Source organism: Cyphellophora attinorum, assembly GCF_001299255.1.
Source record: "Cyphellophora attinorum strain CBS 131958 chromosome Unknown Contig11, whole genome shotgun sequence".
NCBI classification, from domain to species: Eukaryota; Fungi; Ascomycota; class Eurotiomycetes; order Chaetothyriales; family Cyphellophoraceae; genus Cyphellophora; species Cyphellophora attinorum.
In genome coordinates this window covers 612,991-640,033 of record NW_017253239.1, presented here as the reverse complement: position 1 = coordinate 640,033, position 27,043 = coordinate 612,991, and the positions used below count along the sequence as shown (strand labels likewise).

At 54.2% G+C, this 27,043-nt stretch overlaps 11 protein-coding genes across 11 annotated transcripts; 4 read left to right on the top strand and 7 right to left on the bottom strand.

Moving 5' to 3' along the window:
- Window positions 1-394: 394 nt before the first annotated feature.
- On the top strand, window positions 395-2,064 carry AB675_10773 (Phenylalanine--tRNA ligase, mitochondrial; the record flags this gene model as incomplete). Its single annotated transcript, XM_018139565.1, has 2 exons — window positions 395-420; window positions 492-2,064. 2 exons carry the CDS (start codon window positions 395-397, stop codon window positions 2,062-2,064), a joined length of 1,599 nt encoding a protein of 532 aa, XP_018000658.1.
- A 597-nt stretch (window positions 2,065-2,661) lies between these two features.
- AB675_10772 (uncharacterized protein) lies at window positions 2,662-4,484 on the bottom strand (the record flags this gene model as incomplete). Its single annotated transcript, XM_018139564.1, has 2 exons — window positions 2,662-2,992; window positions 3,043-4,484. 2 exons carry the CDS (start codon window positions 4,482-4,484, stop codon window positions 2,662-2,664), a joined length of 1,773 nt encoding a protein of 590 aa, XP_018000801.1.
- A 1,022-nt stretch (window positions 4,485-5,506) lies between these two features.
- Window positions 5,507-6,367, bottom strand: AB675_10771 (Cytochrome c; the record flags this gene model as incomplete). The annotated part of the gene is made up of 4 exons (XM_018139563.1): window positions 5,507-5,550; window positions 5,605-5,680; window positions 5,730-5,920; window positions 6,340-6,367. The coding sequence occupies 4 exons, from the start codon at window positions 6,365-6,367 to the stop codon at window positions 5,507-5,509; spliced, it is 339 nt and encodes a 112-aa protein (XP_018000797.1).
- Window positions 6,368-7,514: 1,147 nt separating this feature from the next.
- AB675_10770 (uncharacterized protein) lies at window positions 7,515-8,120 on the top strand (the record flags this gene model as incomplete). The annotated part of the gene is made up of 2 exons (XM_018139562.1): window positions 7,515-7,644; window positions 7,717-8,120. 2 exons carry the CDS (start codon window positions 7,515-7,517, stop codon window positions 8,118-8,120), a joined length of 534 nt encoding a protein of 177 aa, XP_018000937.1.
- A 5,136-nt stretch (window positions 8,121-13,256) lies between these two features.
- Window positions 13,257-14,456, bottom strand: AB675_10769 (Galactose/lactose metabolism regulatory protein GAL80; the record flags this gene model as incomplete). Its single annotated transcript, XM_018139560.1, has 1 exon — window positions 13,257-14,456. The coding sequence occupies one exon, from the start codon at window positions 14,454-14,456 to the stop codon at window positions 13,257-13,259; it is 1,200 nt and encodes a 399-aa protein (XP_018000603.1).
- A 453-nt stretch (window positions 14,457-14,909) lies between these two features.
- On the bottom strand, window positions 14,910-16,629 carry AB675_10768 (monooxygenase AflN; the record flags this gene model as incomplete). The annotated part of the gene is made up of 2 exons (XM_018139559.1): window positions 14,910-16,430; window positions 16,477-16,629. 2 exons carry the CDS (start codon window positions 16,627-16,629, stop codon window positions 14,910-14,912), a joined length of 1,674 nt encoding a protein of 557 aa, XP_018000654.1.
- Window positions 16,630-17,035: 406 nt separating this feature from the next.
- AB675_10767 (Zinc transporter SLC39A7) lies at window positions 17,036-18,241 on the bottom strand (the record flags this gene model as incomplete). The annotated part of the gene is made up of 1 exon (XM_018139558.1): window positions 17,036-18,241. The coding sequence occupies one exon, from the start codon at window positions 18,239-18,241 to the stop codon at window positions 17,036-17,038; it is 1,206 nt and encodes a 401-aa protein (XP_018000833.1).
- An 876-nt stretch (window positions 18,242-19,117) lies between these two features.
- On the top strand, window positions 19,118-20,824 carry AB675_10766 (Beta-1,2-xylosyltransferase 1; the record flags this gene model as incomplete). Its single annotated transcript, XM_018139557.1, has 2 exons — window positions 19,118-19,668; window positions 19,720-20,824. 2 exons carry the CDS (start codon window positions 19,118-19,120, stop codon window positions 20,822-20,824), a joined length of 1,656 nt encoding a protein of 551 aa, XP_018000885.1.
- Window positions 20,825-21,174: 350 nt separating this feature from the next.
- On the bottom strand, window positions 21,175-22,297 carry AB675_10765 (Salicylate hydroxylase; the record flags this gene model as incomplete). The annotated part of the gene is made up of 3 exons (XM_018139556.1): window positions 21,175-21,186; window positions 21,311-21,394; window positions 21,440-22,297. The coding sequence occupies 3 exons, from the start codon at window positions 22,295-22,297 to the stop codon at window positions 21,175-21,177; spliced, it is 954 nt and encodes a 317-aa protein (XP_018000741.1).
- Window positions 22,298-23,162: 865 nt separating this feature from the next.
- Window positions 23,163-23,969, top strand: AB675_10764 (Nucleolar protein 16; the record flags this gene model as incomplete). The annotated part of the gene is made up of 2 exons (XM_018139555.1): window positions 23,163-23,299; window positions 23,405-23,969. 2 exons carry the CDS (start codon window positions 23,163-23,165, stop codon window positions 23,967-23,969), a joined length of 702 nt encoding a protein of 233 aa, XP_018000787.1.
- Window positions 23,970-23,991: 22 nt separating this feature from the next.
- Window positions 23,992-25,431, bottom strand: AB675_10763 (uncharacterized protein; the record flags this gene model as incomplete). Its single annotated transcript, XM_018139554.1, has 2 exons — window positions 23,992-24,588; window positions 24,640-25,431. 2 exons carry the CDS (start codon window positions 25,429-25,431, stop codon window positions 23,992-23,994), a joined length of 1,389 nt encoding a protein of 462 aa, XP_018000697.1.
- Between the last annotated feature and the right edge of the window lie 1,612 nt (window positions 25,432-27,043).

Sequence of the window (27,043 nt, the reverse complement as noted above, 5' to 3'; positions counted from 1 at the left end):
CACGACAGTAAAGACGGGAGTGAGAGATCTCGAAGTAAGATCCGGGCATATAAGAATGGCCTAGGACAGTCACTCCTTCGGGGAGGTCCTGAACAACCCCGAGCTGCGAACTTTCTCTTTGCCCACGCGATGATATGGCTTCCCTGAGCCGCATGTGCTCTTTCCGAGCCGAGCCTGTCAGTGGTTTCGAGATGGGTCATGATTGGCTTCTCTGGGCCTTCGATCTCGAAATGCGTGCTCTTGGCGCCGACATCGCTTCTTCTTCTTCTTCTCCAACTCCAGTCGCAGTAGCTTGAATGAAGCAGAGCAGTCTTGAGAAAGAGGTGCTTGCACAGCCGGTACCAGAGCCAGTCGAAGGTCACATCGCCCATCGCGTGTCGGGACAATCCGTGCCATGCGGCTCGCCGTCACCGGTGATTCGTACGAGCGTATCAAAATGCGCGTCTGGCACCGCGACCGACGGCACTCACCTCGATACAATCAAGCCACAGATGGCAGAGCACGGCGGCGGCTGAACCGACAGCACCACCCACAGTAACTAACTGGAGGTATCCCAGCTCAGAAGCTTTGTATGGCCGGGAGCCTGAGAACGACGAAGGTTCTCCAGACGAGCTAGAATTCAAGGCGAAGCTCCGAGCCTCTACAAACAACACAACACGCCATGATGGACCACTCTCCGGCGCAAGAGTAGCCGGTGATGCATACCTATTTGATAAGACCAGCAATCTCTCGCCCACGATCCTCTCCCTCATCGGCCGAAGGCTGTACAATCAACCCGATCATCCAATCAGTATCACCAAGAAACTCATACAAAACACCTTCCCACAATCAGTATGCCACAATGTCCGCAGTCCGGTAGTCACGGTCGAAAAGAACTTCGATTCTCTAGGCTTCCCAGAAGACCATCCTGGCCGGTCACGCACGGACACCTATTATGTCAACTCGAACCACGTCCTGCGAACGCATACGTCCGCCCACCAAGCCGCAGCCTTCGAGTACATGGCCAAGCATAAAGCCTGGTCCTACAACATCTGCGCCGATGTGTACCGCCGGGACAGCATCGATCGGAGCCACTTCCCAGTCTTCCACCAGATGGAAGGCGCACACTGCTTCAGAAAGTCGTACTCGCCACGCAACAGGTGGGAGGCACTACACCAGCGACGCCACGCGATCGAGGCCAACATGGAACGCATACCCAGATCCGAAGGCCGCTTGATCAGAGTCGAAGATGCAGTCCACAACTACAAGTCAAACCCACTACAAACAGAGCACGACGAAGAAGAAGTCAAATTGCTGACGGAGCACCTCAAACTCAGCCTCGAAAGCCTAATCGACAGGGTCTTCACCGAAGCCGCCGCGGCCGGCGTAGGCGGCGAAGAAGCCAAAGGCAAACCCATCCAGATCCGCTGGGTCGAGGCCTACTTCCCCTTCACAAGCCCCAGCTTCGAGCTCGAAGTCTTCTGGCAGGGCGAGTGGCTGGAGCTGCTTGGATGCGGGATCGTCCAACAGCCCATCCTCAAGAAAGCCGGCTTGCACGATGCCATTGGTTGGGCTTGGGGCCTCGGCGTTGAACGCCTCGCTATGTTGCTCTTCGGCATACCAGACATCCGTCTCTTCTGGTCAACTGACCACCGCTTCCTGAGCCAGTTCCAAGAAGGCAAGATCACAAAGTACGAACCCTTCAGCAAATACCCTGCCTGCTATAAAGACGTCGCCTTCTGGATTCCCGCATCACCGGCAGCTGTATCACCGCTCGAGGCGCGTGAGACAGGTGTGGCTGCAGCAGCAGGCGGTGACGCGACGAAAGCCTCTCCAGCAGAAGTCCAACCCGCAGCATTCCACGAGAACGACGTCATGGAGATCGTGCGCGATATTGGTGGGACGCTGGTCGAGGATGTGAAGCTTGTGGATGAGTTCGTGCATCCGAAATCAGGCCGGAAGAGTTTGTGCTATAGGATCAATTATCGCAGCCTGGAGCGAACGTTGACGAATGAGGAGGTTAATGATTTGCACAGGCAGATTACGGAGAAGATGAAGGGGGATTTGGGTGTTGAGCTGCGGTAGGCCTAGTGTAAAATAACTGATTTGTACTACATACATTCCCATGGTAGCAATAGCTGTAACGCTGGCTACTCACATCGCAAGTCATTCACATTTCGATCGTATACACAAGACCATTCCTGTTCAGAGGCTCTTCTGAGACAGCACATCACATCGTATCCAACGCCATATCTCATACTGCCAGGCCAGGCGTTCCATTCTCATATTCCAGTTCCGAGGCAGTAGCACCGCCTGCTGTGATGGCCTTTCCACTTATCCAGACACCGAACAAATGTGTGCCCGCTGCGGTGGCATTTCGATTCCCAAATCAGGTCTCAACCGGAATTCCCTGCCATCCAGAACTCCGTGATTGCGTTCACCAATGCAGGCAGCCTCCCTGCCAGCGCTCTGACTCCAAGGTCTGATGCAGGCGGATGTCCGCCTCTCAGCGAGGGGGGTTCCGGGCGGCGACTGTGTGCCTGTACCCTGCTGTCTCTGGCAGGCGACTTCCGCGAGAAGGTCTTCGTGACCGGCTTCCATGGACAAGCAGCCAATGTAGAGCCCATTACACGCGAACATCGTCAGTGTGATCAGTAGCATCGACAACCAATGTATCGACGCTCAATCCAAGACCGGCACCCCTTCGCCATCCACCCCGACGCCTGTAAGCATCCGAGTGTCTCTCCGACTTCCGCTGCCATAGACCATTTCCATTAACTTTGCCTTCTGCTTTTCGCGTACCTGGCGGAGATAGTCGTGTGTTGACTCCAAGCCTTTGATCTGACCTTCAATAACCCCTTGCCCACCGCCAGCATCGCCTTGCCCTTGGGAGTCTCTGCTGCTGCCACCACCGAGTCCAGGCAGCAAACTCACACTATCATTCCTCGAAATCAACGGACTAACCAACTTCCGCCTCACAGCCTCCAAACCAACCTTCAACGTCTGCAACCGACTATAATGCTCCATCACCAACCCCTTATTACCAACCATCCGGCCCCTCACCGCCTCAACAACTCCTTATTCCGCTCGAACTTCTTCAACGCGGCGCCGTTGACGCCCACTACACGCACCCACAGCCCCGACAGTAGATCGGACTCAAGGCGTTCTTGGGTGTCCGTTTCCCGCACGACCGTGCGCTGGAGGTTGAGGAATTGCCGATCGATGGCTTCGAAGAGGCTGAAGAGGGCGGCGGAGTGCGTGAGTTCCGACGTGATGGATTCTTCGAGGACGGAGAGGAGTTCGTGGAAGGTGCGGGAGAGGGTAGCGTGGGTTCGGGTGGGTGTGGGCGTGCCGAAGATGTTGGTTACTAGATGCCCCAAGGCCGTCGGTTGGTGTGTTTTGGGAGATTGAAGGAGGTGTGGAGGAAAGCGGTTCGCGAGGGCGTATAACCTATCGTAGGCTAGCGTTGGGTAGGAGGGGTTGTGTTGGGAGTGCGAGAGTGTGAGGAGTTCGCGCCGCGCCCAGTCCATGACGATGAGGATGCCGTCGACGTCGGCGTCGACTGCGGCGAAGAAGCGCGTCAGTTCGAGGGAAAGGGATTTGAGGGATTCCGAGAGGGTGTCCAGGGAGGAGACGATGAGTGGGGCGGATGTCATGTTGGCTAATCGGACGGATTCGCCGAGGTCCCAAACCGCGATGGACGTTTCTTGGAGGTGGAGAGTTTGCGCGTGGCCGTGCTCGGAGTAGAATATTAGAGGCTCGAAGGATTTGGCGAGGGAGGAGAGCTTGACTAGGTCGGGGACTGGTTGTGGAGTTGGAGGGAGGGAGAGAAGGCGGAGGGTTGTGAGGCTGAGGACGATGGTCACGAAGGACAAGAGGGTGTTGAGTTTGGTGGAGGTGAGGTTGTGTAGTGTGCTAGAGAGGAGGTTGAGGAGCGGCATGAAGGGCTCACGTTGGAGGACTTCGGCGCGGATTGCGAGGCGGATGTAGTTATTGTTCGTTGCGGGTGATTCGGGTTCGGGCGTTGAGAATGTGTCGTTAGGCTCGCTCTTGATTTCTGGTTCAGGCGATTGCCCCTTCACGGGTGAGATCGTGCCCGCTCTTGGCAAAGGAATGTTCGCTGCGATCGTCAAGTCCTCGCCCTGCTCTCCTCGCGCATCCTCATACTCTGGGCTCGTCTGTCTCGAGCCTCTCGGCGAGCTCATCGGCTGCGGTCGCAGCGCAAAACGTCCGTAGGGATCCTGTCGAAACCACGCCGCCGCGCTTCCTCCGCTATCTGGTCGATGATTTCGAAATCCTGGCGGCGACCACGGCGCACCAGCACTCGAGTGGTCGTCGATCTCTGACCCATCGTTCTCGGACTTGAAGCCAGAATGCTGCGAAGGGATGTCGAAGAGGGGCGAGCGTCGTTCCTGCTCTTCGAAGTCTTCGAGCGAGGCGGCGACGGAGCCGTGGTCGTCAAACATGCTACTGCGATGGTCTGGATTTGTGGTGGCGGCAGCCATCATGGCTGCCATGTGGTGGTGTGGGCGCAGGTGAGATGATGCAGGGAATGCATGAAACGGTGAGCTGCAAGTTGGCAAGGTTGGGTGTACTGATGAAGAAGGTGGGGGATGGTCGGGAGAGGCCACCTTCCTTGGTTGCCGGGCGAGATCTGGTTCGGGTCGTTCACTTGTGGTCGCCAAAGCGGTCGGAACGGGTGTTCACAGTACTTTGATGATTGGTGACCGGTTGCTTGGGAGGCTCTATGCTACATGTAAGGTACCTGTTGAGCAGGTACTGCCGTTGAACTTCTGATCATCGAAGTCCACCATCTGGCATGCCCAGCCACTCACCTGGTGTCAAGGCGGGGCAACTCCATGATCCGGATAGAGCCAGTACGGCAGACGATCGCGTTCTGGACGCGTGCAACTACAAGGATAGTGCGTATGAAATAGGGAGGAGGCTGGGATAGCACAGTGGAAAGACGCAGTTGTTTCATAGGAGCCTGGTCGAGACGTGCAGTAGCGGGCAGTGGTGTTCGACCAATCAGAAGGCGAGAAAGCTCCAAGACTCTGTGGACTTGAAAACGCATCATGCAAGGGTAGAGGCAGTACAAAGCAAGTGATCGCCGAAGCTTAGAACTTGTGTGAAGATGTCGGTCTAGAATACCCGAATGGGTTTTGGAGAGCAGAGTAAAAAGAGGGAGTTGCTGTGGTGGCCAGGTGATCGGGCGCATCCGCCAGCATATCCCAATTGCTCCAGGCTAAGGAGATTATATACAAACGCCCGATGTGTTGCGCGCCGGCTTCTCCGGCGATCCGCGCCGTCCGATATCCATGGTCGCATACATTGCAAAGAGGGCGTGGCCTGATGGTGATGTGATTGAAAGATGGTCGGCTAGTAGTAGTGATACAGCAATCGAAGGGGAAGTGCTCGATGCTTCGGTTGATGCCCGTACAGAGCCGTCCAACAGAAGTCTGCGGTGGCTGCTGCCATGACTTAGGGCATCGTGTGGTCGTATCGTGTAGGCATATGTTACGACCGTCTACTTGGTCTCCTCCTGGAGCCAGGTGATGAGATCATTCCGGTCTGTGAACGGTCAGTATCTTGTGCGGTCAACGAATTGAGGATGATGCGACATACCCTTGCCCTTCTTGAGACCACCGAAAGCCATCTTGGTGCCGGGGATGTACTTCTTGGGGTTCTCGAGGTATTCGAACTGGTTCCGGTCAGCCGAGCTCGCGTACCGCATCTGCAGGAGATCGTACGAGTGTGTCCTCCTTCCATGTGATACCCTTCTGCTTGTTGGCATCGGTGTACGAGAAGCCTTCGACGGAGCCAGTCTTGCGACCGAACAGGCCGTGCAGGTTGGGTCCGATCTTGTTGCCCTCAGATTCGACGACGGTGTGGCATTGCGCGCATCTCGTCTTGAACAGGTTGGCACCCTTCTTCGCGTCACCTATGGCATGTTTGTTAGCACGTGAACGACAGAGCGTCCGACTAAAACCGGGCTTTGCAGCAACTTCCAATCACAAGTTGCCCCCTTCTGTCCGAGTCTGTGGCGAGCCTGTGATGGGCGATAGCCTCTTCTCATAGTGATGACCATGCCCTTCCCAAGGTGTCCAATCGCTCGAGCACGATCGAGCGATGCGCACAGGTGCTGGACCGGCATGGCAGGGCTGTTGCCACTTGGTTGGCGGCAGCTCGTCTCACGAGTACATCTCTGCAAGCAGCCAGAATAACGGGAGGTGTGCCATTTTCGCAATGCGATGTAGTGTGCTCGGCATCCTGCTCTTGAAGGACTCGGCTCGGATGAAAGCCCATGTCATGGAAGCTGCGACAAAGCTCTGTTGGGGTATGACGCGCGGGTAAACGTACCAGGTGCGAAGCTATCGTTCTTGCCCATTGTGATAGAGGGTCTCGGAGTAGTTCAAATTTGAGATGACTACTGAATTTGATGGATGCGTGAGGATGCTAGTAGTGTGAATGAATAGGAACAGCAGAGAAAGAACGCAAGAACTTGTTGCTGCGAAAAAGTAGTAACGTCAATCAAGCCCGGGACCATGAGGTGGGGACTGGCAGCAAGTCCCATCCACCAATTGTAACGCATCCATTATAGTCAAAGAAATTTACATGCTCCTGCCGACTCTTCCCGAGCGATTTTCCTCAGCCACAGATCGCTTTCGTCCTGCAGTCATGATGAACTGAGCTTGCTTTTGCTACTGCTCGTGACCATCTACACAGCTGTGTACAGTTCGCATCGTGGCCATCATCAAGGAGGCACCGGCAAGAAGCTTTCATCAGCACACCTGCATGTCGGTACTGACGTATGTCTCTGCAGCCATCTCATTCATCAAGGCTTCGGCTACTCTGTCCAGATCGGTGGGGATCGGGATGCCCAAGATCCTGACTCAGGCACGACTACACCGCCACACCAGGTAGAATTCAGCCACACTCTTCCGCGCTCCTTTACATATATGCAACCAAAAGGGTCTCTTCACAGAAAGCGTGTGCGAGCTGTCTACAGCTGGGCAGCTAAGTCCTAGATCGTTGGCTCGACTCGGATTCTCAGTTCCGCACCTGTGTCCTCGGAGTTCGGGCAGGCCTGGACTCCTATGCTGCTTACTTGAGTCCTTAGATATCGTACTACCGATGATGGTATGATGGTGACAGAACCGGCCGGCGAGAGCATGCGCCGCTGCTGATTTGTGTGCACTTCCTGCTCTCCTTGTCAAAGCGTCTCCAGGTAGGCACCCACGCAGAATTAAGCTCTCATGAGACCAGAGCCATGGTCAAGGCACGTTCTCATTGTCTCCACACAAAGCCTACAGCATTGTATAGTCGTCCTTCGATGCTGTTGAGGCCCGTACGGACACCGATAGACCTAGCTCTTTGTTTCCCATCTGCTTGCGACCACCAGACAATGACTCCTGTCTGGGCAAAGCCCGCCCGGACAGAGCTTGGCATGGTCAGATACAAGAATCGAGCGGTTGCGGCTCAGCTATGAATTGTTGCCAGATCTACCTAGGGACCTCGGGGACAAGCAAGCAGACATGTTGAGCAGTCAGCTTTTGGTCAAAGGCGTGGCGCTGGCATTCATCGCGACAGCAACCGCCGTCTGGACTGGGAAGGATATGGGGACCGCCGGATCCGAATCCTGCGAGTTCATCCCACTGAACGGCGGTAAGACAACCCTGTTCCCGCATCCATGACTACCTAGGTAACCATTAATTACTGACCGTCTGTTTCTTGCAGACGCAGAAGGCACCGGACCGCAAAAGATCTGCTCTCAAGTCATCCCAACCTACTTCGCCAACGGCACCGTCGAACGCCAGGGCATCTTTGGCAACCGCTACTACACCGGCAAGGTTCCCCAGACCGGCCGGAACGACCTGTCCCAGTGCATGAACATCGAACAAATCAATTACGACACCCAGTCCCCGACTGGCGATTCTCTGGTCATGAGCAATGCATGCACCACACTGAGCGGCTGGCAATATCTCAAGGTGTACGACCAGAAGGCGTGCCCTGGTCCGGAGATGAACCCGAGGACGCAGCTTTATGCGATCAAGGATGGCTTTCCAACGAAGGAGCAGATCGATCGTGGGACATTCCATTGCTTTAGTGTGAGTGCAAGCGCTCCCTTGAGATCTCAGTGAGGAGGACTTCCGCTAACGATGTTTTCTTTCTGCTTCAACAGCCTGGCTTTAAGGTCGCGTCTTTCTTGTATTTGTCACTGCCTTGATGGGCAAACTCAGCGTGCTCCCCAATGCCGGTCACTTCTGTTTTTGTGGTTTCATTAGTGCTCAAAGGGGTCAAGTGCCCTTGACGTAGAGACGAGGGCAAGTACGTGCAACTTGGGAAGGCGCGGATCAGGCTCGAGTACCTTAATTTGATATTTACTTTACAGCTGTTTCCGTTCCCTCACTTCTGCATGTTTTTCTACTCATTCGTTCATCAACGCCACTTCAGACTCACCTCAAACTTATCTCACACCGAGACGCAAACGCATCTAAGTATGTGGTCATTCCCAGCCCGCTCGTTTCTGGCTTCAGCCACCCAATACGCCAGCAAGGCCGCCAAGATTGGCGGAGATGTAAGGACTTCTCATTGGGTCATCGCTGGAGCAATTGTTGCAGTACGTCTTCACGCTCCTTTCAAGCTCTCGTCGTTCGACAGCCTCCTGAGTGCGTATAGTGGACAGTGAATGACATACGAGACCGACGCAGAGCCTTGTGGTGCAGGATTTGTGGGCAGCAAGGGAGGAACGAGACCGCCATAGCGCCCTCCTGGTGTATGAGAAGCGCACAGACATGGAGGAACGAGACCGCCGTAATGCCCTTTCGGTGTACGAAAAGTGGGCAGAAAGGGATGTTAAAGACCGTCGCAAAGCCCTCCTGGCGTACGAAGAGTGCGCAGAAATTAACCAACGAGATCGACGCATAGCGTCTTCCAAGGAAAACAGATGGAGAGCAGCCGTGCTGAAAGCTATGGAAAAGGTCAGACTCCTCCCAGCTCTGGTATTAGCTCTAATGTTCTTGACCAGAAGTGACGTCGCACGACGAAGCACGTCAGACGATTCGCAATTGATTGAGAAAGCCGGAGACAGAGGAGAGTAGTGTCTACTGTGCTCAAAGAGCGGAACGTTTGTCTTGCAAGCCTCCAAACAGCTTAGGAGTTGAGATTCTGGTCCCATAGAAGCCTCTATTCAGACATCACGGCGCAGCTAATCATTACGCCTTCCATGGTCAACTCCAACACTGGCCTATATACTCCCAACCTGCGGGCGCTCAGAGTCCATTGCGGACAACAACTAAAACGAGGAAGTGCACCGCGGATGCAAGCACGGTCCCAAGGACGACGACCTTCGCGACGTCCAACACTCGGCCCTTTCCTTCGGGCGCGCTTTGTTGGTGTGTCGGTACTGCTGGTTGGGAGGTTTTCTTGTCAGGCTGCGCAGTCGCTGCAATGGTTTATTGTGCCTTCGTTGGTGGCTGCACGATGTCTTTCGTGACCCATATGGTCCGCCCAAGCCATATGCCGAATAGACCAATACAAACACCATAAGCCATCCACAAGTAATCCTCTAGTCGATCTTTCCGCCGTTTGGACTTCTCTTCGCTCACCGCTTTCGGGACACAAACCCTTCTTTTCTCGTCCCAGGTTGGGCAATTGTTTTTCTCGAGGCCGGTGGAGGTGTTGACTGGGCATGAAAAAAAAGCTATCTTTGCACGGTGGCTCGGTTGAGGGACACGAGTGATATGGTGCCGGCCAGGGGTAGACTGTGTCGGTGCGAAGAGCGGCTGTCACAGCCTTGAACCCTCGCTTCTGTTGGAATGCGATACTGCTGAGGACTGTCGTCGGAGCATGGTCGATTGTTGAGCGGCGATAGGATGGGGTCGTGCTGGGTCTGCTGATCATCTGGTTTGACGTATGGTACGACCTTGTGGTTGGTGCGATGACACGGAATGGCAACGCCCGTGTCGCAGTTCTCATGCAGGGCTTAATCATGCCGGTCGATGGAAGAGCATAGCGAGCAGCCTGTAGGGCTGGAAGTAGTGGTGTTGGATTGCCTGGGTGGAGAGCACAGAGCGCTCCCATCTCGCCCAGCATCAAAGTCGTCGATGGGCCGGACATGCTGCCTTGTGCCCGTCAAATGCCTTCTTGTTGAATAGTGTCGAAGAGTGTTGAGGAAACGATACTTTGTGATGAGTACGTATAGCAGGAGACGAGAGTGAACGCACCATGTGCGCTCGAGGAGTACCTTAAATCGACAGAGGTGTCCTGTGTGGGGGTCCCAAATGCCTCATCATATGCCAGCTGATAGCAGCTGATGGTAGTACCATGGTCTGCCAGTGCCGACAATACGGTCGACTGGCTCTGAAAGTGAAAACTTCGGTAAAGCGTGAGCAGTTGAGATTCTGCTTCTAGGTACGAGTATCCTCCATCTCAATTGTTCTGGGCTTCCACTCCAGCCACCATAGACAGCTTGCTTCACTATCTGCTCGGCCACCCCGAGTCTGCGCATGCTCACAGAACCTCCTGGACCAGGAGCAACAGTACAATCACAGCCCCACAGACTATCCCTTTCGTCACTTCGGATCCCCGGCTTCTCCCTTCACCTGCATGTTTGCTGTGAGCCGGCTCTGTAAGTGGGGAGGGCTTATGATCTGGCTGGTGCGGCGGGCTTGCTCCCGACTGGGGCTGGTCTTGATTCTCTGTAGCCTCAGCTGTGCTCTTGCGAGCAGGTTCGCTGGGCTGCCAGGAGTCGGAAAAGTGTGTTCCCACCCAGGCGTACACCGGTATGCCTGTCATCCAACCAACATTCCATGCACACTGGTCTCGAATCTTGTTTCTGTCGCCAGTCGCCGTGACAGCGTGAGATGTCTCCGATGGTGGTGTAGTCTCCAGCTGCGGTCGGGTGTGGCAGTTGGATTCATCTTCCCTGGTGTGAGTGGGCTGACTGTTGGTTTCAACGCAGTGAGTTTTCCCACTACTGATGGCAGGAGGCGTCCCACCACCATCCGTCCGTCTTGCGAGGTCCTCGACTGTCTCTGTGAGCTCTTTCACCGCAACAGCAACACGGGCAGTAGGAAGATCGCCACGGAGTTGTTCTGCGACCCGAGTCCTCATGGCACACCAGCCTTCCGTACGCAGCCATTGGGTCCATTCGTCTACGTGGGTCTGCGACCAATTCTTGTATACGAGCACTCCCAAAATTACTGAACCGACCAAGTACGCAAAGACGCAGAACGTTTGCCATTTATCGTCGATCGCCTGCTTGGGGACACATATCCCCCGCCTCGAGTCCCACGTTGGACAATTATTGACCTCTGGATCTTTGGAGGTGTTGACCGGGCATGGCCCATTAGCGCACGGTGGATTTGTCGAATCACAGCATTGATATGGTCTAGGCCAGGGATAGATCTTCGGGAAGGAGCCGTAGTCTTCATCGTCGTCTAGCCTTTGCTGCTGCATGAGGAAGGGATGGAAAGCTGGCCCAGAGTTGTTGTGGTCTCCGAACGGTATTACGAATCCTGAGGATACAAAATGTCGCAAGCGGATACTGTTCGATCTAGCAGTATAGGTAGCTCCTTTCGGCCGGTTGGATATGCTGAATGGCGAGATTCGTGGCTCAGGTCTGGAAATGGTACTTCTCAGGGTCGTGGAGTAGCCTCGTCGCGCTCTAAATGATGCATTTGTTGTGCCAAAGCAAGATAGCAATGGTTGCGCGCGTTTGAGAAGTGGGCAGATCACCGTCAAGCCCTGACTTTGCGCGAGGATCGGAGTGGTGCACAATGTGGCCATCGTCGCTGCAGTGATATTCGAGCCGCCTTCCCAGTGGCAGCAAAATCACGACTGGTTATCGAAATGATGATTTTTGATGAGTCGTTACAGCACAAGATGAAAAGCGACGCGCCATAACGGCCCGAGAAGTACTTCGAAGTCACAGGGTGTCCTGTGTGTGGGTCCGAGTACCTTGATGATGTGCCAGCTGATGGAAAGTACCGTTGTCTGCTGGCCCCGAGGGCATGGTCGAGCCTCCTAGATGTGGAAAGCCTGGCGAAAATCGTGTTTCGTGTTGATCCTGGTGTCGCGGAGGGCTTTGTGTGAGTCGTCACATACTTTCTTCTACTCTGCCCGCGTTTCCACCACTTCCTTGTCAGCTTCGGAGGACGCATGGACCACTGTCTTCTTTTTCTGACATGGCACGTCGGCGTATATCGGCCAAGTCACCGTACCGATCCTTCTCATACCTACTAGCTGTCGAGCCGTTGGTTGACCTTCAGTTTTTGTTGCAACATTTAGTGCCGTTTCTTCGACACCCAGCGTTCTTCTCACCCATTTGCTCACATCATATGCTACCCACATACCATGCAGAAACGCTGCACAGCCCACCAGACAAGCTGTTGCCATAATGCCGACGAAAAAACAAGAAAGGTACAGGACCGCCGGGTAGTCTTCAGTGTCGCGTAAGCTCTGAGAAGAACAACAACAAAAACAACAGGATGATGAACAACACTTCGACTTCAAATCCGTCGATGTCTCGGTCTCGCAGAACAGGCATGATCTGCACCCTCGGCACTGTTTGATGATATCAGAATTGTGATGTTGTCGCCGTTGTTGAATTTGACGGAAGGCTGTGTGAAGCAAAGAACGTGCTAGCGGTCTGTACGTGCCCGGCGAGGGCGCCGGTTTTAGGACGCCGTTTCCAAGCACAGCAAGAGTGAATGTCGAATTACTTCTTGATGTGGAATGTAGAGGACCTCGTTGCCGCGAGGAGATGCTGTTACTGATGCTAACCCTTGTCGAGAGTCTGGTCGTGAATGCTCGTGCGCCGATGGGGGAGTCGCAGCGAAAGGTACTACCAGCATTGACGATGGTGAATCGTACAGAGCAGGTGCATGGAGTCATCTGCTCTGCGAATGAACGCACTTGCCGAATTTCGAGTGATAGAGCTATATCTTGTACTCACCTACTGGTTGTCAGGGGACGAGACTTGGTCGTATCGCAGTGTTCAGCGACCGTCAGTCAGTGTCTTCTGCGAAGGCTGTTGAACGTCATAGGACTGAACTCAGGTAGCTGAGGTGGCCACAACAACATGTTGGAGTACCTATACCTGCAGACCTGTAATAAGCATTCGCTGTGACGAGAGCGTACCATGTTTGGCACGCTCCGCTTAAGTGCATACCTTTTCAGCTCGTCGGATGAAGGCGTCCACGTGCTCGTGTGCTTGCTCTTCCATTTACCATACTGTTTCTCTTTCACGATCGCTCTGAAGTCCCTTCCGCATTTCACATCCCACTCGCCCAGAACTCATCTAGCAACTCATGCCTCTTCACCGCCTCACCCCAGTTGGCGTAGTTGTCCTGCTTTGCTAACGCATACGCTTCAAAGATCCTCCCAATATTCTGCCCAGGGGTCGGCAAATCCGTCCATGCTACATCCGGGCTGCCATCCAGCCTACCACCCTCCACCGCTTCGGGCAGCAGATCCTCCACCTCACCGGTCTTCATGTTCGAGAACTTCATCGAGGTCGGCGCACCGATCTGTGGTCCCGCACTGGCGAACTCAACCACGACTTCGCCTTTTGTGCCGTATATCCGCCAAGTCGAGCCGGGTGAGGTGGGTGAAAAGCGATTGCCGGCGCGAAGATGGAAAGAGAGGACTGGGTCGGAGCTCGGTCCTTCTGTATCGCCGTCATCGACATCGCCCAACTTGACTCGTCCCTGCAGCAAGATCTGATCCGGCGTGTTCTTCTCATATGTTCCCTCGTCCTTCAGCACTTGCCCATCCGCACCCGTCCGCCACATTCGTGGCCTCAAATTTGCCAACATCGGCTTGTACCCGCCCGGCACGAGCTCCGCGTCCAGCGCATACAGCAATGAATCCAGACAGTGTCCACCGTAAATAGTCAGCAGATTTCCGCCAACTGCCTTGTCCATGAAGTAGTAGTACTTGGCTCCCGCGGCGTTGTTCTGCCACACATTGATTGCACCGTGGTAGTTGATGCTATGGATTTGGCCAAATCGACCGGATTGGATTAGTCGACGGAGTGCGGTGACGGTGGGCGAGAGGCGGCCTTGCAGCCCAACGACGGTCTTGAGGCCTGCTTTCTTAGCTAGGTCATGCATCTCCTTAGCCTGCTCGGTGGTAGCAGCGAGGGGCCATTCACAGTAGACGCCTTTGAGGCTTTTTGGTGGTGACTTCAAGGCGGGCAAGACGGCGTCGTAGTGCGTGTCCGCTCGCGTAGTGATGATGAGGAAGTCGATGTCTGGGTCTGTGGCCAGGGCTGCATAGTTGTCGTACGCTTTGGTAGTTTCCGGGTCGAGGCCGTAGAATTTGATGGCGGCTTGCCCAGAGGCTATGGAGGAGTTGCAAAGGGCCACAATCTTGTAGTGTGGCGACTTCGAGAGGAATGGGTGGTGGGCGAGTTGGCCCCATGTTGCGGGTTGAGCGGAGAGCCCGACTATACCGACGCGAATTGGGGCCATCGGAGGACCGTGACGAAGGAGATAGGGGAACTGCAATGGCACCAATGTAGCTGGCAACTAGACACCTCTAAAGCGATCCGGGAATGCAGGGTGCCTACGATCTGTCATGCTTGTGGATGTGCCTAGTATTTGTATCACGAAGGCCGCCCAGCAATCCCAATATGATCAAGTACTCGCTGTTTGCCGTTGTGGTTTGTCATACAGTGGGCCCGCTTGCATCCCGCACTCGTGCCTTCCACCCCACAATCGTCACTGGCAGGGTCGTGTCAGTGGACATCGCCGCTGTTGCGTTCTTTCCAAATCTGGTACACCTTATGCAACTTGTGGTAAAGACTGCCTCTGAGGGTTTTAGGATCGCAAAGGCTTGTGACACCAGTCTACCCACGAAGTGCATACAGGAGGATCTTCGCAGGTTGCGATCGTGCGCTCGAATTGCTTTCTTCACGTCACAGTCTACTTCTTCGTGGCACTTTGCGGTCGCAGCACGCCAAAAGGCAGGCCCTGATTCGGCTTTGCCGCAAATTCCATGACCGACCACCACCTCCTTTCCTCGTACACATTTCCCTCTGCATCCACGCCACTATCTACGCCTCCCAAGCCGCTGCCTTCCGGTGCCAATGGCGTCGGGTCTGGATACCTCACATCCCCAATCAGACCACTGCATACAAGCCCAATCAGCACCAGCTTCATCTCCATCATTGCGATCTCTGAGCCCACACAGGCTCTGGGGCCCTTTTCGAAGGGCCGGAAAGCGTCTTTGGGGATTGGTCCAAATGGAGAAGAGGGCAAGTGACGTTCTGGAATGAATGAGTGCGGACGTGGGAACACTGCCGGATCTCGATGCAGACGTGGCAGCAACAACCACAATTGCGCACCTGGAAGCGTGCGAATATGTTCATTGCCGTTGTAAGTGATTCCTTCAGACGGATCTGCGGGATTCAGCCGGTTGGAATTGCCGGGCGTGAAGACTCGAAGGGTCTCTTTGATGCAGGCGGCGGTATATGGGAGAGAAGAGTCGGAGAGCAAGGCGGGCTTCGCATCAATCTGAGCGGCGATGGTAGCGAAAGTGGTGGTGGGATCGCCGGAGAAGACACGCTCGTGTTCGGCACGCAATTTGGCGGTGACAGCTGGATGAGTTGAGAGCAGAGCCAACATGTAGGCAATCGTCGCAGATGTGGTATCGTGGCCGCCCATGAGCAACGTCTTGATGTTGACCACCGCGAGATTCGAAAACGACGGGTCGAGTCTGGTCTGATCGGTTGCGCCAGACTGCTGCTCGTTATACGCCTGTATGAAGAGGTCGATTGCAACCTTGGTGCGTTGTGACTTCGTTCCTGCACTTTGTGCATGGCGATCTCGGATGATCTTGGTTACGATACTGGTCTGTCGAGATGCATGCCACCAACGAGGAATGAACATCTTGAGCACTCCTAGGTTCAGGCCTGAGATTGGGGTGTTTTTGGCAGCCTGCCCAAAGTGGTACGCTAGGGCATTATACTGCCGCTGAGAGTCAGTGTCGATACCCATGACAACCTCGCATATAACATCCAGCGTGAGCGACATCGCGTGATCTTGCAACTTGAAGGTCTCTCCAGTGTCCGCGAATGCTTCCAATTTCTCAATGAAACGCGCGACATGCCGTGACATTACCGGCGTGAGGCTTGCAACGTGCGACGGCGCAAAACTCGGCATGACGATAGATCGGATTTTCTTGTACTCCGGTCCATCGACCGCCACCATGGTAGGCTTTCCTGTAAGAGGCGAAACAAAGCTATCGATTGCCGGATGTTTGGGGAAGCTATGGGTCTGTGTCATGTGTGCAATAGCTGCCGGATCGGAACAGAGTATCATTGGGTGCGCAGCTGGCCAGAGATCAAGCTGATAGACTGGAGGCATGTTGTACTTTCGCCCAATGTATTCCATGAGAGACTGGTAGTGGAAGTTCGGCGGAAGCTCCGCCAGGAGGTCGCCGAGCTTGTGAGGTCAGACTAGCCCACTGCATGTACTCTGATCAACTCACCAGCTTCAGATGGCCCCATATCGGATCGTGTGGTGGGCATGGCACATCTTTGTAAAATGCTCTGTAACTGCGAAACTTGATCACAAACCTGAACAGAGATAGCAACAGCAGCACCACTGCACCCGAAAGAGTTGAGAGAACAAGCAGACGCATTCTGTTGTTCGCGACCGATGTGCCGTGTCCTGAAGCAAGTCTTCAACTCCAGGCAGCGTTGCGGAACAGCCGTTTCTTCTTTGCGCGAAGAGTGTGGGAGGTCTTCTGGATGAAAGAAAAGAATGCTCTGTTATGCTAATTGAGGTTGAACGTAGTCGACTGGACTGCCTTCGTAAGTACACGGTGATCAGATCTGCAGCTAAGATGCAATAGGCGAGGTGCAATGTGTGGGTCACCTTGTTTCACATTCGCTCGCAGTCTGCCAAGTTGGGGGCCATGAGGTCCTGGTCAAAACGTAGCCTCTTGCGATTGGTTGCGCATTTTACACGGCGCTGTTGCGACGACGCCATGCTCAGAGGCAACGGATTGCTCGAGAGTAAAGCCGCACCTGGCTAAGGTTGACGGTTTAGGACCAGCTGATGGCAAGCATGATAGCAGCACCAACGAACATGGCGCCAAACTGCTGCAGGGTCTTCTTGATCTCTTCGCTTTTGTTGCTGCCAGTCTCGAGCAATTCTGGGATGACAGCAACCGTGCCAACATACAAGAATGTGCCCGCAGTGAATGGAAGCAGCATGTCGCCCCACTGCAGACTCGTGCCCCAGATTCCAACAGTAGCTTGGGCGTCATCAGATGCACCAGATCTGCCGCCAAACTCCTGCACGAAAATGCCAATGAAGGTGCCCAGAAATGCTCCGATAGCCGTGATGAACTGTGCTCCCATCGCTTTCCTCTTGGAGAAACCAGACTGGATAAGCAAGGCGAAATCGCCCACTTCATGTGGAATCTCATGGAAGAAGACAGCCATAGTCGTAGTCGCACCTAACGCAGGGGAGGCATAGAAGCTCGAAGACAGGGCTAAGCCGTCGGTGATGTTGTGCGTAAAGTCAGCGATCAGGTTGAGCAGGCCTGCAAGCTTGACTGATTGATTCTGGCTCGAAGTGGTTGACGGCGTGTCGACCTTCGATTTGGGAGAGGCCTTGCGTTTGCGCAGCTCCTTCTCTTGAGACTTTGGCGACGTTGCAGTCGTTGTAGCTGCGCCGTTGGAGTGCTCTTGCGATGAATGATCGTGTGTATGCCCGCCGCCGCCCGTAGCTATACGCAGAATCTTGTCCATAGCCGTGAAAGTGACGATGCCGACCAGTATAGCAACGCCCAAAAGCAGATTTCGATTTGGTTCAAGCATTACGAATCGCACTTTATCTGGCTCATCCTCCCCAAGGAAAATTTCCGGAAGCAGATGAAACAGTGTATCTCCCAGCAGTCCTCCCACTGCGAAGGCCACCATCACACTTAGAGAAGACGGATCGATGTTGGGCGGGCATAGCGCGAGGAGGAAATTGGGTGGACCTGATATGTACGCAGTCGCCAGTAGGGCATTGATCGCAGGTGACGACGAAGGAAACAGAACGGTGAATAGCTTCGAGGTCAAGGACGCTGATTGAGGAGCGCCATGGATCTTCTCCTCATTCAACGCCTGGACCACAGGACATTCTTGCAGCCTATGCTCGATCTGTTCCACTGACAGTGGTGCATGCCGTTTGTGGATGACTTCTGCGCAGGCGGCTGTGAGCAGTCCCAGCAGAACCAACGTTAACCGCGGTCGATGCATTCGGTAAGTCCACGCTATGTTGAAGCGCGAATCAGCTGGGAGATCCTGTGATGCAGTAGCAGGTTGCGCTTGAGCTTCTCAAAATACAGACATGGAAAACACACTGGCACGCGACTTCGAACGCGTGGCTTGGCAACGACCCAGCGCTGCTTTAGCACTGCGTCATTGATGTGCTCAAACACCTCGAGACCACTGCATCACCAGCAAATACTTCTTTCTGCAGTGGCGTGAGCAGGGCCATCAGAACGGTACATGAGCCGCGAATCTATCGGTCGACGGAGGTACAACACGTTCGCTTGTGCGGTTGCATGGTTGTCCCTGGAGGAGGGGACTTCCATTGGTGATGTCCTTCGACATATTCATCAGAATAGTTGGCTGCACGCGGCCACGGGAGCTTTACTGATCCGAGAGAAGATAGACCGACGTCAACGAAGTCAAATGTGTCTCTTCCTAGGGAGCCCTAACTATCTCGTGGCCATGAGGTAGGTTGAAGAGCTCGGGTCTGTACTCCACGCCGAGCTTGCGCGTCCTATCCATCGAACGCGCATCACTATCCAATAATGCACCACGTCCCGCAGCATTTCATCTCGCGTCCGAATGCATCAATCACTTATGGCGTATAATTAATCCACCGCAGAGATCATACTTTGTCGCGTAGCGAGCATGTCAGTCACATTGCTTCATGTAAGTACAGATCCGACCATTCCCGGAAAAGCCACGCCACGCGGCTCTACGTTGAGTGCAGAAGTACTCGTGCAAAGCCATGCTAGCTATCTACCCTTGCATCTGCTGTGCAAGGATGTCCACACTTCTTCGACGTCGTCGATTTGAAGCACCCCGAGACATGCCCGCCTCAAAGGCATCCCGATCTGCAACATGGGCCAGCACGGATCAGGTCCGAGACTCTGGCATACAGCCACTCACGGCATGAGCGCTCGAGCCACGAGAATGAATCTTAAGGTGCTGTTAGTCGCCGTTCTTGGAGCGGTGCTGTTGTTGCTGTCGGTGGACGACCTGTACTTCCGACGCCACCAGCGAACCCCTCTCCAATACTATCATAATTCCAGTCTCAGCTACACGCAACATCCAATTGATTCTTTGATACAGCAATCAAGACAGAGCTTCGAGGCGAGGATCCATGCGCAATCCAGGACCCTGGAGGATGCCATTCTCGCTTACAAGGAGAGATACAAAATCGAGCCACCTCCTGGGTTTGACAAGTGGTTTGATTTTGCCCAGACCAAGAGATCGCGTATAATCGACGACTTCGACACAATCTACGATGCTGTCATCCCATTTCTTGGCATCTCTGGTCAGCGCATCAATGAGATGCTAGAGGAGGTAATTGCTACGAAGTCAGGGGTACACAAATGTGGCTATCGAAACGGTGCACATTATGGATACTGCGGACACCTGGACCTGAGTTGGTAAGCGGTGCATGATCTGCAGACTTTGCACTTGTGCTGACAGACTCGAAGGTACATGGCGCCGATTGAGTATCTACTCCCAGATGTAGACCTGATATTCAACGACCTGGACGAGCCTCGAGTCCTCCCTGATGAGAATCTCGAGGCTCGGGTCCAGAACAAGGTGACCTTCCTCGACTGGTCGCACAAGGACTTACGACGTCTTTATTGGAAAGGCTGCAAGTCGACCGACTGGACTGCCTACCGTCAGCCTCCAGATTTACCTTTCATTGTGGACGCAAAGCAGGCTCGAGACTTATGTGAGAACCCACAGTATGCAGATGAACACGGCTTTGTCCTCTCTCCGTCCACAGTATGGACCACAGGACAGATGGTGCCGATTTTGTCCCATTCCAAAGCATCTGTGTTTGGCGACCTGATCTACCCGAATCCAGCATACGCCGAGGACTACTTCGATCCCAGGGTCTACAACAAGGAGAAAGACCCTGACTGGAAGATCAAGCGCAACGACTTGTATTGGTCGGGCATCAATTATGGTGGCTACTTTGAGGACGAGGCCTGGAAGCAGTCACATCGTCAGCGGCTTGTTGCGAAGACCAGCGGTTTGATCGACAGTGCAGCTACATTCCTCACCGAATCTTCACCAGGAGTATGGAATATGTCGACCTCGCTCGACCCACTGTCCGGCCTGTTTCACACGTACTTCACCGAGATCGATATGTCCGCTTGCAACAGGAGGCAATGCAAAGCACAGAAAAAGTTCTTCGGGGAGGGCACTCGAGTATCGAACCACGAACAGTTCAAACACCGCTTCGTTATGGACCTGGACGCGTGGACGTACTCTCGACAATTCTACGCTCTACTACAATCGAAAAGTCTGCCTTTCAAGCAGACTATCTTCCAAGAATGGCACGATGATCGATTAGTGCCGTGGGTCCACTACATACCCGTGAGCGTGAGTCTCAGAGAACTACCCGAGATGGTTCGATACTTCGCGTTGACCAAGCAGGGTCAGGCGTACGCTCAAGAGATTGCGGAGAGCAGCAGCAAGTGGTGGGCGCAATCCCTGCGGAAAGAGGACATGCAGATCTACATGTATCGACTCATATTGGAGTACAAGCGGCTCCGCGACCCATCCAGACCAGCCATGCCCTGAGCCATGCAAATTGTCTCAGCTCGGACTTCGACACATACCACCAGAAGCTTCTCTGAAGAACATTACGGCCTGCTGGTTCTGATTATTGATATCGCGAGCGACGCTCCAGTCCATGCATCCTTCGAGCTTCTGCACGATGTTGTCGACGCTCGTGTCGGGTGCTTGAAAGCCCATGATATCTTGAACGCGTTTCGCAACCCTCACTGCCTGTTGTGCTCTGGCACGTCGCGCCAAGTCGTATGCGCTCATTGCGTGTGGGACTTGGTCCTTTCGATGCACATGTGCGAATATGGCCGTCAGCGCGGCTGCGTCTTCGAATGCTTGCGCCGCGCCACTTGCTCCTGCTGGACTCAATGAGTGGGCTTCACCATTAGGTCAGCATACATTATTTCCAAATGAAACGGGAGCACCGTCGCTGGCTATGTGGGTTGTCTTCAGGTACACACAACAATAAAATCTTCGGGACCCCTTACCTGCATCACCTACGAGCGCCACGGAACCGTCGTTGAAGTACGGCAGAAACGCGGATTGGAAAATTGCCCATTTCATCATTCCTGGCTTGTTAATGAGCTTTCCGTGTCAGCATGTCGTCCGAAGCGGTCTTGCCGTTCTCACCTCAAGCCAACGGTCGCCCGGTGTGCCCCAGTCGCTCAAGGCATTCCTCAGTTCTTCTGGCTCGACTGGAATAGTCCACTTCTCATGAGACCATCGCTCATGTCCTGTGGTGCAGGTCACCATGTTGTACATGCGACCATGATCGGCCGGCTGACCAAGCAGCAACAGACCAGGTCCGAACATGAAGCTAGCCTCGCCGGCTCTCTCTTTGCCAAGCGCTCGTTCGGCATCTGCAAAGGGCACAAAGCCCCGATACGCGACTGCGCCGGTGAAAGTAGGCTCGCTGGACGGTGAGGAGCCAAACATGGATGCTCGCACGACACTTCGCAAACCATCCGCTCCAAATAAAGCATCGAAGGTCTCTTTCGAGCCATTGGACAACTCCAGGTGCACACCACTGTCGTCTTGGGTATAGCCTCTGACACCGGAGTCAAGATGTACGGCAGTCCTATCCAGTTCCGCCTCCAGCTCCGTCACAAAAGTCGCTCGATGAATATTGTGGCTAGCAAATACAGGTCTCGCGAACTCTGCCCGTCCGAGATATTCCCCACAACGTTCGCCGCCGCCAGCGTAGATGCGGGGACCGCGGGGACCCATGTCAGTAGTGCCGAAGTTGGTAAGGCACTTATCCAACACCTTTTGCATAGCAGGTGCTATCGATTTGAGAGCTGCGAGAGCATTGGTGGACAATGTGACCGAGGCGCCAATGTCACCCAGCTTGGGCTTGGACTCGAAGACATGGACTTCAAGATGGTCGTGTTGCTGGAGGCCAAGTGCGAGGGCTAAGCCTCCTGGTCCGCCGCCAACGATGGCGACTTTTAGGGGCTTGCTGTCGCCGTTGACTGTTGTTGTCGCCATCGCTGCAAGATTCGTTCGAGCTGTGGATGTCCTCTTGCCGGTCGGACGATATTGGCGAAGTCGTGGCTACCTGAAGTACATTGAGAATTGGTCAACGGCAACGCTCGCCCCCGAGTCACGACGGAAGTCCGAGTCATACAACAGTTCTCGCAGGATTGTGAAGTCGCAGGATTTAAGACTGACAGCGCAATGCTTTTTCCTGCTTTACGACCGGAGTATGCTCAGCTAACGAAGACTCGAAGTACTTGGCTGCGACCGGATAGTGACATCCCCTGTGGTTTACCAGTCCAGAGTCCAGGGCCCATGCCTGGCCACTTCGCAGCATATGTAATAATCAGCAGGTTGCCGCTCTGTTCAATCTGAGGACGCCTGACGATGTTGATCATAACTTCCTCGTACCTAGGTATGCACATGGCGGGTTTTGCGAGCATGTACAGCATCCACAAATCAGATTATGCGAGAGTCAGATCTGGGGTTGATCTCCATACGACCATGGTGTATCATCGTATGGAAGGGAGATAAATATGAACACTATACTGAGACGAATATAATCGCTAAGCCAAGGTCGCCATGGCCCAACAGTCCAGTTCGTTCACCCGTCCCAGGCCCGCCGCCTTTCTCGTAGAAGAGCTTCGCAGTCATGTATTGGCATCATCTACATGCATGCATTGCTTAGATCAATACACGTATTTTGTGTTCTGCTACCTGACGAGATGATCTGTCCGAAGGATGACGATTTCGTTATCGATAAGAAAAAGTGTCTCCGCATTTTTCCAACGTCTAAGATCATGTTCTTTGGACCTCCCTGCCTATGAACACTACATCTTCCGATTTCACCATTAGAAGCCAGTAGACCTACATCGCCATGGGTCGCGAGCTCCAGAAAAAGAAGAACCGCTCCGGCATCACCAAGTCTCGCCCGAAACTCAGCAATAGCAAGCGCACCAAAACCGGAAGACGGAAAGTTGATTTTGGCAACAATGAGATCCTGTCGAGAAACTGGTATTGTCCACCACTGTCTTTTGCGCTGTCCCTGATGACTCACCGCTGTGGATCGAGAATGTCTCGACTATAAGCTTGTCGCATAACTGACACTATCCGCAACAGGAACCGAAAACAAACCCTCTCCCAGAACTACGCGCGATTGGGCCTCTCATCTAAACTCGTCGCGCCCTCCGGCGGCGTCGAACGTCACTCACGCACAAGCGCCCCCTCATCCACTGTCAACGCGAATGACTCGCTAACCATCAAGAGTGCTCGTCCCGCAAAGAAGCTCATTCCCACCGAAGTACATGTAGAGCGAGACGCTGCGGGCAACATTCTACGAGTTGTCAATGGCCAAGCCGACGACGATGAAGACATGGAGGAAGAGAACCCACTGAACGACCCGCTCAACGACCTCGAAGCGAGACCACCGCCAGAGGTCAAGGCCAGCACAGCGATCGTGGAGGCGTTGGAGGCTGAAGCCGCGGAAGAGGAGGCGCGGCTTGCGGCGAAGAAGCAGCCGAGAAAACAAAGTACGCGAGAAGAGGAGTGGATTTCGAGGCTGGTGGAGAAGTACGGGGACGACTATGCGAAAATGACGAGGGACAGGAAGCTCAATCCAATGCAGCAGAGCGAGGGGGATCTGAAGAGGCGGGTGAGGCGGTGGAGGGAGAAGAATGGACGTTGACGATGAGGGCATACCTCTGCTGCTATTTGATGTTTGCAGCATACACAACATCCATGACATTGTCTGCCTCTAGGATCTTGCCAAGAGACGAGTACAGCCGCTCAGTTGAGTCTAAGCCAATCTGCGGCTCGACCTGATCAACGAACTTCTGCCGGAATTGGTCGTCGGACATAGGTTTCGCGAGGCTGCCAACCGCATGCTCGACATGCTTCTGGTGTGTACCGGATTTGGTCTGGACCAGGATCTTACACTCATCTCGCCTCATGCTCTTATCGATCGTAGCCGAGATCTTGCTCCTCAACTCAGCGGTCTGCTGCACGATTTCATCGCTATACTCTGCCGGCGTGGCTTTGCCGAATAGCAAGCCAGAGGCCGCCCCAAAATAGACCGAGAACTTAGCCTGAAGGCCATCTACGGGGTTCTTCTTGCCCGTCAGCTCCAGAACAAGCGGATGGACGGTCAATTCTATGCTTTGGACTTCCTCTGCTTTGACGCCTTCGTTTCGCAGCTGTGAACAGCCGTCGATGATTGGATGTATCACGATGCCGCAAGGGTACGGCTTGAAGGTGTTCTTCTCCGTTTCGGTCTTTCCATCCCCGTCGATTCCTTTGCCGGAGTACTAGTCAGATCAGTAAAGGCAACCTGGGGCGGGCTCTAGCAAAACGCTTACCAAAGCCTCGACAAATCGCGGTAACTTCTCATAAGCAGATTGTGGGTCCGGGCAAACGCATTCAATCCAGCCCCTCGGACCCTCAAGACTGTTTGGGGCGGCCGTCATGCCAGCTTGAGCCAAGTACGCACTCTCGAGGCCCGCCCGAGCTGCAAGTCCTACACCAAGCGGTTTCGAATGCGATCCAAAGTGGATGCGCATGCCGTTCACCTGGGTGGAGGCAATGCCTATGGCATTCACCAAATGCTCTTTCGACAGCTTCATAGCCTTTCCGACGGCCAGGGCGGCCCCTATGGAACCAACACTGGCTGTGATGTGCCATCCGCGGTCATAGTGGGAAGGATACACTGCCACTCCGAGCAGGCACTCGATCTCGATTCCTGCCGTCAGAGCAACGATGAAGTCCGCCCCAGAAAGGGCACTGGGATGGTCAAAGGCCGCCTCGGCATATGCCAGGAGTGCGGAGGCCACAGCCGCTGTCGGGTGGATGACCGTGCTGAGATGCGTGTCGTCATAGTCGTGGATGTGGCACGCCAGAGCATGGACGAGCGCTGCTTGCAAAGGATCGAGTCCTCTGAGGCTGCCGAGCAGACTACATGGTCCAGACGAGCTTTGTAGCGCACCATGAGCTGCTAGTGCTTTCTCTGTGGCCTCGTGGCTTATGCCACCGAGTGTGCATCCGACGTAATTGATGAAGGACTTGACAGCGGCCTCCCTGGTGGACTGGCTGAGGTCTCCCAGCTTCAGACCCTCGACCCAGGCCGCGATTCTGGTTGTGCTTCCTTCGGCCATTGCGCTTCTGTCGGAAATACTGGGCTCAGAGGCCGCCAGATGACTGCCTCGACAAGCTGGAATGGTTTCTTGAGGTCTTCGATCTCCAAATGCGGCATCCCTCGGAAAGTGACCGATCACGTGGACAGCACTCTGAGTATGATCATCTTGTGACTTTGGTACAGTCTTCAGTCTGTCATGGAGGCGTAAGATCTTTCCCAAGCCATATGCCAGTTGCCATCGTCTGGAATGGAAGATTTGGGCAAGACTGGACCATAGTTGTTTCTGGTGGCTCTTCATCGTCGTGGCGAAAAGAGAAGCGCTGGGGCGGCCTTTGGGACGAAGCTCCGAAAATAACAATCAGAACTTGGTGATGATGGCATGATGCGAGCCCATGAGATCGGATCGTGTCGTGGATGGGGACTGGTCGACATTGTCTGGTACAACTTGTTCACGGTATGCCTGCGCCCACGTGACTGCGCGACAATAGTGGCAGACAGCTGCCACAGCAACGCGACTGTTTCTTGTTGTAAGGAGTAGATGGACTCTTGTGCAGAAGCGCAGCTACAGAGTGCGCCTCAGTGGCTGTTCTGGTGCTGAGAAGAATGTTCAGAAGAGGTGGTTCAGGATTCAGTAACGCAACACAACCTTGGACGCCATCCGGCCCATCCTGCTGGCCCATGAATACAAGCACTGTTCAGCATACCAGGTAATCTGGGCAATTGTGGACAAGACTAAGCTGCGATCAAATCATGAGTAGTACGACTACCCAATCTACAATCAACTCGCTGGTCTTCGTCCACTGCACGAGCTTCCATCTCTCCCGGCGGGCGCTGGATCCAGTCTCTAGGCGCGTCGCGCGATATGGCCACCGTCCATTTCTCAATAGCCTCACAATCGAGCAGAACGCGCTGACCCATTCTGGCAACACCTTCACGAGAGCAGCCAAGCTGTCACACGCACCCAAAACCTCCGGCAAGATCCCAAGATGGTCCCTCGTTGACACAGTCTGATATGCCAAGGCGATCGACCGGCCCCATCCTCACCCTTATCCTACGACAGCCCAATGGCAGCCTCCTACAGAACCCACAGCAGATGCCGCTAGTCCTCGAGCCCTCTTGTGACCATGGCCTTCTTCAGACCTCATCCTCTTCCACTTCGAACGTCCTTCTTTTTCGTCTTTCGATCTGCCGCGTTTTCGCGTTCCATCAAGGTCGTTATCGTTTCCATCTGTATTCATCATTGTGCAGACTTACGGAGTCCAAGAGCTGCAGATACCATACTGTGAGTCCCTGCAGGGCCCCGAGCGCGTCCAGAATGCTGATCTGATTTTCTACAGACACATTTTGTGCCACCACTGTCTCTTGTTCCATCAAGGTTAGTCGACATCTTCCTCTGGCTCGATCTGCAAGACCTCAAGAAAGACGCGCCGGGCTTGACTGTGCTGGTCCAGCTCCTCTGGTCAGCTCCAGAAAGAATAGCACACTGCCTGCCTGCTCAACTTCCCTTCCACATCCCCGCAAACACTTCGGAAATGAATGCTGACATGGTTTTTCGCAGATCATTTGTTTCATTTCGGTAGGTGGTGCTGTCAACATGTTTGCTCTTTTATTTCCTGTCTGCAGTTGTTTGT